Here is a 15,994-nt window from a genome sequence, read left to right as displayed (position 1 = left end):
GTCTAGAAGAGCTGGCCTCCAGTCTTGCCAGATCCTAGTACTATCTGGGATTAGGCACGGCTCGGAACTCTGGGTGTTCAACCCATGTCAGATGAGCAAGGTGGAATTTCTCCCCAAATAACAAGTTACCTTGGGCTTCCAGAAAGAACCATACAGACTCACTGGCATGTCCTTTCTCTTTTTCATTCACCTATTGTCCTTTGAAGCTGAGCATTATCTTCGTTTCCCAGAAATGGGGGCGAAAAAGGCACAGAAATTTAAAAAAAAAAAAAAAAAAAGAAGCTCAGCTCTTAATCTCAGTGTCCCAAAGGAAGGACAGACTGTTCCAGCTCAATTTAGGATAATCAAACATGTCTCAGGCAAGCAAAACTGACAACCAGGTCTGCCATCTGACTGAAGACTAAGCTGGGACGAGGGGTCCCACATACATCTGCTGGGTTAAACCTCTGACCAAGGGCATGGGGTCAGCAGGATGAGAACATGGACCCCCTTCTCCTGTGGCCTCGTCAGCTTCTGTTTTTGACAAGAACAATATCTGAGCAGATGAGACTTGCAGAAATGTGGCTTCCAGAGAGAAACAGTAACTAGATTTGCCATATTCCCTGGTACTCCCCAGCTGTCCCTGCTAGCACAATTCATCCTTTCAAATCATTGGGTTCACATGCATCCTCAACAGCACATGGCTCCAGTGAGAACCAGGGAAAACTGCATTTGGGGGTTTTAGAACAGTCTGCTCTCAACTGAGAACAGAATACACGGAAATCTGATTATTCAAAATGGAAAAAGCTACCAGTGGCCCAGCCATAAGGGATTGGTTGAATTGGAAATAAAATAAATGTTAAACTTTCCTGTTTTCAGCTCTCAGCTGACATCTTACCACCCACTGAGCAACGGTATGTAGAAAAATAAGGCAGAAAAAAAAAAAAAGAAAAGAAAAATAAGGCAGAAAGCAGGCTGTTCAGGAAGCTATGAGGTAGGTCATCTATGATGGCTTCATATGGCCCTTCTGTTGCCCCCACACACCCCAACTGAGCACATGAATAGCTTCAAATGTTATCTTTGGGAGATGTGTGTGTGTGTGTGTGTGTGTGTGTGTGTATACACACACTCATGCACACACACAGAACACAAGACTATATTTGAGAAAGTTTTCATTCTGTAGCACATTTTTAATGACAGGAATAAAAAAAATGCCCACTAACAATGGATTTTTCCAAAGACTGGGAACAAACACTGGCCCTCAGTGCTGTGCATTTGCAACCTTGAAACATAGTGATTATGTGTTATTTCTAACTCTGAGCAATTAATATGCATCCAGATGTATCATTATCTACAGTGTATTAAAATTCAGAGCCCTGCGTGTTTGAAAAAGAGTGTATCATGCACGACAAAGGAGGCAGAAGCCTCAGAGACCTGTGCTGCTCCCCCACATCACTTGCAGCTAATTTCAATTACAAAGTCACAAGAGAGAAAATGAATAGACAATGCAGTTGACTTAAAAGAAAAGAAGTAGATACAAACCTGTGATTTGACTGTTTGGCTTTGTAAATAAATGTTGGTTTAGCCATTGGAGATTCAGTGGTAAGGGATGCCAGTAAGAGTTTCCAGAAAAGACAAAGGCAGTTTTGTGGTAAGAGAAAAATGTTATTTATTGTGGCTGAAAGAGGCGAAATTCCCATGAGTCTTCAGCTCAGGCCATCTACAGATGGGAGGGTTCCTTTGGAAGATCACGTGGGGTCTAACCTGGCAAGATTTCCCTGGAAAATTTTTCCTAAGTGTCCTCAGGGATTGAGGGAAAGTCTCACCGGCCAGGGGATCGCTCCTCCTGCCCTGCTGTTTGGGCGTGAGGCTCTGGGACTGCTCCTGAATTTACAAAGCAGGGAAGCACAGAGTGTCGTTGGGGCCATCTAACCCTTCAAAGCCTCCAGAATTGTCATTAAATTACATGCTGCCAGGTTCCTGACCTACTCTCAGATTCTAGCAATTTTCTAGAAGCAGAGAAGTCATCCCACACCTGACCCAGGTGTGACTCATCTGTCAAATAGAGAAGAAGTGCTAGACAAAGGCAGACCCCTAGGTGGGGAGGAGGAGGCACCAAGAGTCGTGGAGTCCCCCCGTGCCAGATGTTGGCACTCACACACTCAGCTATACCATACAGTGACCCCATCACCTCATTTTATAAAAGAGGAAACAGGTGTTCAGGGAAGTAATGTGACTTACCCTAAGTCATACCCAGTAAAAGCTGAAATTCAAATTCAAATCTACCTGACTTGAAAGCTTTTCCTGCCACCCCCACACCAGCTTCCTGGGATACACAACTTCCTCTTATAACATAATAGCAACAAGACTGACAATGACTTCGTGCCAGGCTGGGCCAAAGTGCTCTCTATGCACGATTTCCTTGATTTCTCTTAAGTTAGAACTATTAATATGCCCGTTTCACAAAACAGGCAACTGAGGCTCAGAAGGGTTAAGAAGCTTTCCTAAGGTTACACAGCCAGTGGCAGAGCAAGGACTCAGCCCAAGGCTGCTCCTCAGCAAGACCAGCGATCTGAACCGGAACCTTGCTCCCTTCCTAAGTCCTGTGGGAAATAAGGATGGCAGAGGCAGGACAATGGAGACTGAGGCTGGGACTGGAAAACTTGAAGCTGTTCATTCCACATTCAAGCCCTGTCACTCTGGAATCAGCAGCCCTCCTGTCTTTCCTCTTCCTACCCTTCCCCAGCATCTCAGAGTGCCCGGCCAGGTGCCCAGGTGCCCTGCTCTTGTGTCCCCAGTGGACACTGTCCTCTGTTAAGGCACCCCTGGGGAATGGTGTGTGAGCATCCAGCACTAAGGGGCTAACTGGATGACCACCCCCAGGACTGCCCTCCTAGTAGTCAAAATCCCTAGTGAGATTGCCTGCTTCCCCATCCCCCTTTTCTGACTGATGATCACTGTCTGTTTGTTAAGGTTCTGAATGACTGGGTCCAACTCAAGTACAAGTTCCTCGAGGACAGAAAGCATGTCTTTCTCTTTTAAACTCAGGAGAAATTGTTAGGTAGAGTCTGATCTCAAGAAATATTTACTGACAATCAAAGAGCATTAGGGGTCATTTCGAGCTGTTCGGCTCTTCACCAAGTTGTATCCATCAAGCTCTGGAATTTCCCCACATTTCTAACAAAGGATCTATTTATAATTAAAGCACCCTGCTAATGAATGGGCAGGATGAACTCTCAAAGCAATCTAATCCTTCTCACCTGCACCGGGTCTGTCCCTGTGGCTGGAGCTTGGTTAAGACTTCCAGATGCTGTGTGTCAGAGGGGAGCCAGGCTTGGGGATGGATAACAAGCTCTTCACCTCCCCTGGCCAGCGTGCCTCTCTACCCTGAGCTCACACTCCACTCCCTGCTTGAAAGTCATTCTGGGAACATCAGAAAACCATACTAGATTTTTTTTTTTTTTTCATCCTGCCTGGCAGGAATGAACTTGAATCTTGCCAGTGTACTTGGAACATCTTTTGTTTTTTAAAAAAATAATGGCCAGTGCCAACTCAAATCCCTGGGAAGTTGGGTGGGTATTTCCTACAGAGGAAAGAGTGACCTCCCAGTAGACCCCTTGATAGGGATGATCAGCCACAGCTTCCACTCCGCGGACGTGCACTGAAAATAGATGATGCTGTTGTTGCTAACGGTGCGAGGAATGCCTGCACTGTGCAAACCCTCTGCAAACTCATTCGTTTTTCACAGTTCCCTTGGAAATTCTCATTTACAGGTAAAGAAACTGAGGCTATAGAGGCTGAGTCACTGTCCAAGGTCTCTTGGCTCACAAGTGGCCAACTTGGGATTCAGACTTGGTTCAGTCCACCCCTCAAATCCAAGTTTCCAGCCACCACACTCTGGGTCTGCCCCAAATTTAAAATACATTCTTGCCCAATCCTTCCCTCAGGGTGAATGGGAAAAGGAAGAGGATGGGTTAATGATTTCAGCTGGAACCTGGGAACTTTGAAGCTTTGAAAAGGAAAAAAAATTAAAAAAAAGATCTTTGTTCTTATAACAGAAAACTATTTTTTTAAAAAATTTGCTAACATCTAGTCTGAGATAATTTTCTATGACATATTAAAGTCCATCTTTATCTATTTAAAAATATTAGTATCTGAAATCTGGGTCCTATGTGCGAAGTCCAGATTTAAGTTTTAGTCTGTAAGCAGCTGTAACCAAACTTGGGAAGCTACTGCTGCAGAGCTCTGGTCTAGAAGAACCTCAGAACAGGAATGCTGTTTCCAAACCCTCCCCACCACTGTTGACAATTTTTTTGCCAATGTATAGGCCACGTGAACTATTACGTAGTTAATGTTTCCTTAAATTACTCATCTTTGAGTTAAGTAACCATATTGTAACAACAAACACTGCATCTGCCATAAATAGAAACTTGAGAAAATGAACCCTATTATTAAATTCTTTATTAGATACTCTTGCCTGCTGAAGCTTCTAAGCCCGAGGCCTGAGCTTTGTTAAAAGGGTTGGGGGGGTGGCAGTGGACAGGGACAGGGACTAGCAAGTGACAGAAAGGTGATAAAGACACACTAGCTCTGAACTAAGACTTTCGCCTCAGCACCTTCAGAAGGATCAGAAGGACAGGAAGAGATCTGAAAAGAAAAACTGATTGAAACTTATTGTGTGTCTTAACTCTGTATCCTCTTTTCCCTGGTGTCCTTCAGTCTACCACAAATGGTATGAAACCCACCTTCTGGGAAAAAAGGGATCCAGGCCAATCTTCTCATTTCAGAAACAAAGACTCCAAGGTCCCCTGAGCCTACTTGTGTCCTGTCCCCGGCTAGTAAGGAGGCTCTTGTAAGTGTCAGCTTATAAATAAATGCTGCTGGAGAAATTCAGATTTAAGCATTTACGAGTCCTCTAAAGCTTGATGCTGAGCCACAACAAAACTCACTCTCTTCGGCCCTTAGAGAGCGGACTAAAGCCTTCAGAAACTGCAAGAGAAAATCAGGCCCATCTTCAGATGTGTTCTCTTTCGAAGTTGTCCAATCTAAGTCTCCATCAAACAGCTGAGTGGAGGGTGACTTTTCACCTCTTTCGAAGTTGTCCAATCTAAGTCACCATCAAACAGCTGAGTGGAAGGTGACTTTTCACCATGTGTCTCTGGCTGACACTTAAGTTACCATCAATTTTTTCCCCCCTTTAACAGTCTGTTTCCTTCACAGTGGTTTCAGACCCTTTTGTAAGACCATGCCCAGAAGCACCTAAGATAACCACCAACCAGCAAAGAGGATGGCTAAAGGTGTGTGGGAATGAACAAGACCCCAAAACCTAACAGGAACTGATGAGCCACCCGCACCCCTCCCCCACCTGTGCGAAGTCAAACATAAGAAGAGTCTTCACCAGTGGCCTTTAATTATCTTTTCTGTGTTTGCCTGGGGTCGTTCTTGACATGCCTGCGTCACTTGGGGATTATGAAATGTTAGCATTTCAATGTAAGCTAAGACACTTGAGAGGGACGCTTGCACTGGCCTTGTGCTGGGGCCAGAGAGCACACACAGGAAGGACTTATCACTTGTCCTCCTGGGGTATCAGGCCTGTAGCTCCTTCAAGTCCCACCCACTGGCTGCTTCCCTTTTCCCTTCTGTGGCTTCTTCCTCCAGGAAGATCCAAACTTCCAAATCTGACAAGGGTTGCACTGGCTAAACATTTACCTTTATGTATTTTTTTCAAGGTCTTGATGTAGGCTCTCGGTTTTATTTCACTCTCGTGGTATCTAAGGAAACTGTCCCCTCGGGGGAAATGCTCTAGTTCTCCTTACCCTTTAATTATTGGCCCTGCTGCAAACATTAGACCTGCAGAGCTCAGGAAGGCATCATTTTAAGGGATGTCATCTACATGCACAGAAGGTTCTGTCTATCCATTTTTGTTTTGCTTCTTGTTTAATAGCGATCACACATCAAATATAAAGCAAGCTTTGCGCTTGAACCTGGTGTGTAGGCCACGGGATGGGCCCACTAGTCCACTGGCTGCCAGGTGAGGTCTCTGCGTGCAGTGTTCTAAGTTTAATGGGGTTCACTCTGAATACTACCAAAATAGCGCTGCTTACCAACTTCACTCAGGAACATGACTGGGTTAAGCCAGCACTGCGGTATGCCAAGCAGTCAAGGCTGGAAAAGGAGGGCCCAGCATTTTGGCCCTGCCTCCTAATCTCTCCAAATCTCTGTTTCTTCAGTTGACAAAGAGGACAGTCCTTGCCTTGCTCAGTGCCTTCAGCCAGAGCAAGGTTGAAAGGAAATCATACATGGGAAAACACCTGCCTGCTATTTGAACACAGGGCAGCACTGCTGTGAATTTAGGGAACGTGGTGAGAGAGGGACAGGGGATGCTGATAGAACACATCCCTTGCCCCACCTCCCTACATCCCATGTGCTTATGTAGAAATTTAAATGGGTTATGTCATGTGTGTAATTATGCTGAACTTTTTTCCTTTTTATTTTTTACAAGAACATTAAGGTATTTCTGTTGGCTAGTGTGTAATGGCTCAAAGGATGTCACTGATCCCTGTGCCAGAGGCCATGGTACATGGAGTTATCCCGTCATTAAATAGTTTAGAGAGGTTGTTGGCTTTTCTGTCCGTTATAAGTAAATAGGAAGGGATGCTTAACTGAAATCAGACAGCCAAACCAGCTCTGCTATACACAGCAGTGTGATCCTGGGAAAGTTACTGAATTTCTCTGATTCTTAGGATCCTCACCTTTGAAATGGAGGTAATTATACTCAGATGAGGAAAAGAATATAAAAATGCTTTGAAACCTATAAAATGCACAACCATACAACATGATCATTATTGCAAATAATAATATTTTTAAGATTATTTCTTACTTTATTTATTTGGCAGACAGAGAGAGATCACAAGTAGGCAAAGCAGCAGGCAGAGAGAGAGGGAGAAGCAGGCTCCCTGCTGAGCGAAGAGTCCAATGCAGGGCTTGATCCCAGGACCCTGGGACCATGACCTGAGCTGACGGCAGAGGCTTAACCCTTTGAGCCACCCAGGTACCCCTGCAAATAATATTATTATTAACAACTCTGGACACATAGCATTTTCCCCTCTAATAGCTGGGATACTGGGTCCAGAGATTTGAACCTTTTTTTGTGTGTTTTAATATACACTGATGAGTACCCTCATTCCCTACAGATGGATGTTATTTCCCTGCAACATCCCCAGGACTGGGTTCTATTATGTCTTTAAAATATTTGTGATGTCAATTAGGTATGAAACAGCACCTATTATTATTTACCTTTTTCATTTCTATAATTTCTACTACGGTGAACATTTAAATAATGTTTACGTTCACAGTTCCTTATGTGTGAACTACCTATTTGTGTCTTTTCGCCCATTTATCAATGGACCCCATGGAAGGTCATTTTACATCTGTATAAGTTATTTATATGACAAAGATATTAATTTTTTAATTTGTTATCTCTATTTCTTTTCTTTTTTTTAAGATTTTGTTTATTTATTTGACAGAGATTACAAGTAGGCAGAGAGGCAGGCAGAGAGAGAGAGGAGGAAGCAGGCTTCCCGCTGAGCAGAAAGCCTGATGTGGGGCTCGATCCCAGGACCCTGGGATCATGACCTGAGCTGAAGGCAGAGGCTTAACTTACTGAGCCACCCAGGCGCCCCTGTTATCTCTATTTCAAAAATCTTTTTCAATGAATGAGTCTACTTATCTTGCGCAAGGAAGCACATTAAACATAACAGACACCTTGTTTGTTGATATAGCATTGCGCAATATGTTTGTGGACTGATCAATACTCAAGATTTCCAGGCACACTGAGGATGTCTGGTGGAAACAAGCAAGGAAGAGAAAGAGATTGGAGAGTATGTCCCATTTGGAAAAGTGAGAGGAACCAGGATATCTAGCCAAGAGAAACAAGCACCTGTGGGAAGGGTGTGTGCGTGTGTGTGCGCGGGTGTGTGTGTGCATGTGGACACACATATGCATGTGTGTAGATCGGGAGAGAGAGCAGCTTGCAAATATTTAAGGAGGTAGGACATGAGAAAGTATTACTATATAATATTCAGTTGCAGGAAGCAATGTTACAATTAAGAGCAATGTTATAATTACAATGTTACAATGTTTCTACACTGTAGAAAGACAGAATGTACAGGCTCAAAAGGTAATGAGTTCTCTGTTTTTGGAGATGTTTAAGCAGAAACTGAAAGGATCCAGCAGCAGGTTAGCACTGGGTTCCATATTCTCAACAGGCTTCTCCTACTCTAAGGTTCTCGAATGCAATGACCCTGGGTCATTTCCCAGAGGCTGGTTTTGTTTGTTTGTTTCATAAATCCCCGGAAAAAAAGCCTGTTTTGCTACTCCTTGCCTCCTCATCTTAAGAGCCAAGAGGAAAAAAAAAAAAAAAATCCAGTGAATTTACCGTTAAGACTTCTGGTTCTGCTCCAGTTAATTGAAGTTTAGTAATAATCGGGGCCGCCTTCTCCAAAAGAACACAATGGCTCAAACACAGAAGGTCCAGACGCAAGTGCTTCTAGACTTAAAAAGAACCACTCCTTTCCCAGCCAGTCGGAGGTTCAGAAGCCTTTCTGGATTAACGTTTGACACAGCCTCTTCTAAGCTAATAACGGGTGTCAAGTAATAAAAAAATGGAAGGCATTAGAAACCACTGGCCTTCATTCTTGACAGTCCATGAGTCAATACAAAAATAAATGGAAATGCAATTCACAGCAATTTCCTCATTTTGTGTGTGACCTGTACCCATGACCAACGCTGACAAATTATGGAAGGCAACTGCATGCATCCGTCACAAATGAAGTAGCGTTTCTAGATATATGCCATTAATAACAATTATATGTGCACAGGGCTTTGCAAAATTAGGATATGATCAGTAATTTATTTTCATTCAGCTATTATGAAAACAGTGGCACCAGTCCAGGATTTTACAGGCAATTGGAGAATGTCTTGAGAAAGTGACACGATTTGCAAGTATCCAGATGGAAGTCAGGGCCTTCCAGTTATTGGTTTAGGTGGAAGCCTGGTGGTAAATGTAGATAAGCAAAATGACTAATTGCAGAACTAACGGTGTCACCTCCACAGCGCTGAGCATGCGGAATTCTGCCAAAGACCAGTTCTTTGGTGTTGAGAAACAGAGAACGGAAGTTAACCAAAACCCTCCCAAATGGACACTTGCAATGCCCACTCCTTGGGGATGCAACCATTCTATGAAGTGGGCTGCCAGAAACATCAACTAATGGTGGGGTCTCCCATCCAGACACTAGGGAGAAAGGAGGCTTCTGGCTGTAAGGCTATTTGCTCCAGCAGGGGCCCTCAGCCTTCATGTGTTATGTGGTGAAGAGACCAGTGATTTAGTCATTTAGCTGCAATATGATGTGGTTGGGAAAGTACAGATCTCAGAGTCGGGGTGGGGTGCGCATCTTGGCTCCCCACCTAGTAGCTCAGCCATCCTGGAAGGGCTATTGCCCAGCTATGAGCCTCAGTTGCTTCTTCTACAAAAAGGAACAAACACACCAACCTCATAGGATTACTGTGGGGATAAAGAGAGGGCCTACAGTAAGGCCCCTAATGCCCTCCTGGGCATAAAACAGCCCTCAGAAAATTTAAGACAGTAACATTAATTAAAACTGTTTGGGGAATCTTTTCAAGATGCATAAGTCTTGATGATGATGATGCTATTTATTGAACACTTACTATATGCCAAACACTGGACTAAGCACTGTAAATGAAACATCTCATTGACCCTCACTATGATCCTAAAAGGCAGAACTCTCATCACCCCCATTTTACCACTGAGGGCAACAGGGCTTAAAGAGGCCCAGGAGCTTGTCCAGGGTGACACCACTAAGCAGGCGGTAGAGATGACATTAGGACTCAGTACAGAGCTGAGACCCTGAACATCCTCAAATGTACATGTGTAAATTCAACATGTTTTCCTTTAATAGACCTTTTCCTAGCTCAGGTACACCCTATCCTGGAGGCCCAAGACCCCCAAGACCCCATCTGAACAAGTCTCAGAATCATGGGCTACATGATCATAACCAGATCCTATCAGCAAGCAATGGCATTTGCCTGGATAACTCCGTGTTGCTCCCCTCCCAGCAATACCCAAAGTCACATGATTCATGGAGTCTACTTTCTTGGTCACTTGAAGAAACACCAGGATTCTAACTGCAATAACTCCTCAGAACTATTTCCATGCAGTTGGTTGTATATTCTTTCAATTCAACACTATATGATACAAATTCCAAGAAATGTATGAATGACTGGAAACCATTTGACTCCTTTAGCTCTCCAGCTGGCAGGCAAGGAGTACAGACCCAGGTGCATACAATTTTCAAGTCCACATGTGGACTTACTGGGGCATAAATCATGGCGGGGCACAGGGTTCAACTTACCCTTTAAAGCTGAAGCTTAAAAAGTACTTCCCCAGTTACAGAAAGTACTCATGAATATATGTTTAAAAGAAAATATTTTAAAGCATTTCATACAACTGTTAAGTTTTCATTCTGCTCCCTTTTTCTTCCGAGGTAAACACACTTATGTGCCACAAAGTATGTTGGTATGAAATGCTGTTCTAAATCCATTAGGAAACCTGGCATCGGATCTTGGTTTAGCTGTGGATTTTCTTCATGGCTTTCTGCAAGTCACCTCTCCTCAGTGTCTTTATTCATAAAGGAAGGAGAAAGAATATTAACCCTACAACATGGTTAGGGTCTCAGGTGAGACACTAGATGTGGCACTTAGAAAGGAATAGAGTTCTGTCATTTTGAGCTACACGTCATTCCAAGGGCCACACAAGGCTACCGGAGGAGTCAAAATCAGATCATGTACTTTTGAGAGACAAAGGCAATGATTACAAATCCTGCTAACTGAATCTGGCCTAATTCTGACCAACATCTGAGATAGTGAACCTTAAAACCAAAAGTTAGTTGTCCATCAAATTGTCAGATATATTCTTAGAAAGAAAAAAATGGAAACATCTCTTTGTATTTTCATGAAAAATGAAATAGACCCCAAACTCTTAAAATCTTCTCACCAGACTCCAGCATCCTTAGCCAACATATCCACTAATTTGAGCTTTCTTTCTTTCTTTCTTTTTAAAGAACTGATCGATTGCGTGTGAGGAGGGGTGGGGAGAGAGAGAGAATCCCAAGCAGACTTAATGCTGTGCAGAGCTCAACGCGGAGCTCGATCTCACAACCCTGAGATCATGACTCGAGATGAAATCAAGAATTAGATACCACCCAGGCACCCCTAAGCTTTCTTTCTTTAAAGGCAAATCACCCTGTGAAAATAGTGACTTTTAACTTATAATCAGTATAATTCATTAAGAGCTAACAGCTTTCCTTCTGGTCACTTGATCAGGTGCTCAGAGCAATTAACACGCCTGGAAGGACGAGTCCCTCCTGGCATGGGAATAAGCAAAACATAAATTAAGTGAAGCCACATCAGTGATCAGAAGAAACAAACTTAATCAGGCTCACGTGATACCATGTTTCTCTGTGAAAGTCAAGAGGCCATGGACTAAAACGGACGAAGCTCCTTGGATTTCATAATTAATGATTAGATTGTTAATAATTAACAATTAGTATTGTAATCCATGTAGAATACTTTTGGTGTTTAAAATAAATATTTTTAAAAAATCTTTAAAAATAAACATATCGCTTTTTTTTTCTTTCACTGGAAATTATCACTGAAATTAAGAAAATTACAAAGCACTTAAATCTCAAGTAGAACTTCAGTTATCATTGGCATTTAAGAGAATGTTTGTTGTTGTACATTTTCCACTCAAGTGTATGGTACTGAACGCACATCACCGCACACCAAACCCTTCCCCACAAGTTCTTTCCTTAAGTAGCTTCCCCCAGAACACCTGCTGCAACTGCAGGAACCATGCTAGAAGGCACTTGCCCGTGCAGTGATACTCCCCATAGCAAATTCCGAAGGAACTGCCATTATATGTCTAAAGGGCACAGGTGCTTGCTGCAAATGCCTTTGAAGGTCAAAAAGTACTTTGGATAAGCCAGTCCTTCTCTTTATGACCACCTTCTTTTTGGAAAAAAAAAAAAAAGATTGATCTTAAAAAATTACTTTCATAGGAATTAACAGGCAGTGCCTAATTTATAAACATGTATATAATCATGTTTTTCAAAAGGCCTACCAGGATACGCTGTTCTTTAAACACTTACAAATAATGATGACACCTGCTGGTAGAAAATATATTTTAGTTAATTGCTGATGGAGAAGTACAAGAGTTGGCTATCTTTTGCACGGTCAACGAAACCAGAAAACTACCCCCTACACTCACTTCAGTTTCTTTTTCCAACTTTGCCTATTTGTCATTACCAGGAAACGAAGCTAGGAGATGCACTGGAATAGATCTCTGCCTCAAAATGTATAGAACATGTATGACACTTCACTGAATTAAACTGCACACATACACACAAAACACAAAATACCATTTCAAAAACTGTTCCCCTCCATCCTTCCTTCCATACCAGGACATCCCCATAAAAGGAAAACAAGTCACATTTTAAAAATTGGAATTGGCTACCATGAAGAAAATTAGTATTTGACATTTGGTGACACATTTCTTTCTCATCGCATCTGTGACATACAGATATATTTCTCTTCTACATATAAGAATAAGAAAAGATCAAGCAGATAAGTTTTACCTAAGCCTTTAGCCAAACTACTCAGAAAACACAGGGCTAAGAGAGAGCAAGAAGGGACTAGTTAGAGTCCAGGGCTGTTCTCATTATTCTTTCCTTTGACCCATCTCAATTTATTAATTCAACTTGGTTATGCTTCGCTTCCTTCCAAAAGGAGTTTGAGAGGATACTAGCTTCACTGCTCCTACATTCATTAAATTATGATGTTCCTATTGAAAAATCATTATATCCATTCCAAGCCTGAACAACCTGAATTCTATGCTGGTGCTATCTTGTCAAAACTTAAATAAGAGTCCAAACACTATTAAGGCCATTACACTTCCACAGCTGCTGGGAACAAAAACTCTTTGTGAAAATATACAACGGAGCTGGAGTGTGGGGTGGGGGTGGGGGGAGAGAAGTTAGTTGTGCTTAGCTTACAGAAAGCTGATTACAACCGGAGACTGTTTGGAGTCTTGTCAGCTTGGAGCAGCTCTTGTTAGAGAAAATGAATCTTTGATGCTGTCCTCCCGAATATACATAATTTGGTGAACCAAGTGCACATAGCTGAGGAGACCCAAGGGTGCTGGGTGTGTGGAATCCTTAAGACTGCCACACCAAGGTCGGATGCACTTCTGCCTCCAGACTTTCCCCAGTCGTGGTTGGACAGAGTGACAGTCTCTCAAGTAATATACATGAGCAGCAGTGATGAGCTGGGTCCTTTGGGTTCCACTATAGCTTGGCCACAGCAAAGCTGTGGTCTAGTAGAAGCAACTATATTCCCTAAGACCCTCAAAGACTGAGAAGGATGCTTTCTCCTCTAGCTGAATCCAACCTATAAGACCAGTGAGTTCTCTGCAGAGGTAAAACACACAGAAGTAAAAGACAAGATTAAACACAGGCCAGGAGGGCTCTCTCATATAGCCCTCAAGGCTCCGGAAAATTCCCGGAAAGGGAAGTTTCCAGTGTTCCAAGACAGCTTCCCACTCACCCAAGGAGTTTAATTCATTTTCAGGATCCATGTGCAAGACCCTCAGATTACTTATTTAGCCCCCAGACCCCCAGCTGAGTGACTGGCCACAGATGACAAGCAGAGGTGCCAGGTCCTGTCTTTGCTGCCAAACAGCTGCAAGGTCAAGCCTGACAGGTGAGATGGCCCCCAAAGGCCTCTTCTTGTTCCCCACCCCAGGTAAGAGGAAACCCATGCTTAAAAGGTAACTCTTCACTGACATCTGGGCCTAAGGATACAGTAAGAGAAAGTCCCTCTGCCAGAAGTCTGAGAGCCCTGAAGGATGCAACAGAGGCCAGGGCAAGGAGGCAGCTGCTCCCTGGCCCAGAGGAAGAGAACGGGGACAGAGGAGGAGGTTCATGATGATCCACAGAGAAGGGGCAGAAGAAGGGAAGCAGAGACAGAGTGAGACATGGGGGGACAGAATGTGAGTGCGAGAAATGGGGAGAGGGAAAGAGAGGGAGGGAGAGAGAAGGAGAGAGAGAGGAAGAGGGAAAGGTAGAAGGAAGGAGAGAAGGTGGGGGAACATACTGAATAAGAGATGCAAGCATTGAGAGACTGACACAGCGAGGGAGCCGAGAGAGTGAGAGATGGAGCGGGACAGAGGGACAGACAGACGGACCCGGATCCGGAGAGGTCCAGGTGGAGGCCCTACCTCCGCGTCCTTGGCCGGACTGCTGGCCGGGGGTACCTCCAGGCTGCAGTTCGCCCTCTTGACCGTGAGGTAGAAGGGGTAATCCTTGGCCACCATAGTGGCTGCCGGGCCTGCTCTTTGGGATGTCACCGCTGACCCGAGGCGACCACAAAACTCCCTGGCGAAAGGGGGCCCCAGCTCCACGGTGCCGGGCGGTAGCGTCTGTTCGGAGACTGACAGCCGGCTTCTTGCCTGGCGGGACCGACTCAGCTCTCGGGCTGAAAGGGGGCGGAGCCTAGTCCGGGCCCGCCCACCTGGGGGCAGGCGGGGTTGGGGCGGAGCGCCGACTCGGCCCCGCCCTGACGCGTCCCCTATGCACCCAGGTACCGCCCGGCGGAAACCCCCCAGCGCTGCGAGGGGCGAACGTGCCGTGGGACCCTTCTTCCCCGCGGGCCGGATCCCCGGAGCCACCCTGTCCCAGTGACTCGCTGGCACTCAGGGTCGAAGAGGCGGCGGGTACAACCGAGGCTGGGGTGAAACTGGGCGGCGGGGAGAGAGCGAGCATTTTTTTAAAAGCCCACACTAAGAAGAGGCGTATTCGGTTTTGCCTTCTTCCCAGCCAACCTCCCCTCACACATTTTTTTTTTTTTTTAAATGAACGTCACTGGAGTATAATCTATAAACAGAAAGATGTGCCCGTTTTAAGCGTACAGTTAGTTTAGTATTGGCAAACGTAAAAGCTCATGTAACCGCTTCCATAATCAGGAAACACATTTCCACCACTTCCAGAGATTTCCTTGGAGCACCTTCCTCTGCACCCGTTTTTAAATATGAAGAGGCTGGTTAGAGGCAGCCAGCGACTCAGAGCAATCTCACAGGGTCCGTCAAGATGAAGCTGTGCAGCGTGAGCCCGCGGGCTGTACCAAGCCTTGCTACAGCAACATGTAAGGAAATACCATTGAAAACCATCCAGAAGGATGCACAACAAACTTATGAGTCCCTCTGGGGCTAAAGGGAGGCCATCAGTGCCAGGGTGTACACCTGGGAAAAGCAGCAAAGGAGACTTTAAATTTATAGCTACTCTCAAAAATTTTACAAGAAAAATATACGTGTTACCTGGTAAATTTGAAGTTAATTTTTAAAAATATTAAAATGGCCATTGTCTCAAAAGTAATTTTGTGAACTGCACTGTTGGACTTTCCCCCCTCCTAATCAAAGTCATGACCACAGCAGGTGGTGGTCTGGAGAGATGATGTCTTTTGTTTTGACTTCTTAGGTGTACAGAAGGTAATGGGAATGAAAAATATCTAGACCCTGTTTCAGTATTCTCTGCTTCCAGCTAAGGCCAGAATCCAAAGTTTCCACTTTCCGGACAGGAAACCTCGTGATACATAGCTCTTTCATCCCAAGTACCAAAACTACACCCTGAGGCTAAATTCACCCACTTTCTTGTCCAGCTAGTGTGGACACACTGCCTTCAGAAAAGGGAGAATCTCTCTGGCCCATTTTGCTAGCCCGGTTTTTGCCACACATGTAAAGGAGACTCTTGAATTACTGGTTTCCAATTGAGATTGAAGAAAGAACCTGAGTTTTTTCCCCCCTGAAATATGTACCCTGGGACTCCTGGGTGGTTCAGTCGATGAAGCATCTGACTCTTGATCTCAGCTCAGGTCATGATCTCAGGTT

General features: G+C 44.3%; 1 protein-coding gene across 6 annotated transcripts in view; it reads right to left on the bottom strand.

Moving 5' to 3' along the window:
* ARHGEF3 (Rho guanine nucleotide exchange factor 3) overlaps nt 1–15,994 on the bottom strand; it is a 316,269-nt gene that overhangs the window by 58,459 nt on the left and 241,816 nt on the right. The window contains exon 1 of one of the 6 annotated variants that reach the window (XM_044253334.1): nt 14,330–14,578. The exons of the other annotated variants lie outside the window; for them this stretch is intronic. Coding sequence (XP_044109269.1) covers nt 14,330–14,425 — 96 coding nt within the window. The 5' untranslated portion in view covers nt 14,426–14,578. Of the gene's footprint in view, nt 1–14,329; nt 14,579–15,994 lie in introns of those variants that run through there. 6 annotated transcript variants of the gene reach the window in all.

The sequence above is a fragment of the Neovison vison genome, chromosome 6 (assembly GCF_020171115.1).
Source record: "Neovison vison isolate M4711 chromosome 6, ASM_NN_V1, whole genome shotgun sequence".
NCBI classification, from domain to species: domain Eukaryota; kingdom Metazoa; phylum Chordata; class Mammalia; order Carnivora; family Mustelidae; genus Neogale; species Neogale vison.
The sequence above is the reverse complement of the archived record's forward strand: the minus strand, read 5'-3'. Positions and strand labels throughout refer to the sequence as shown.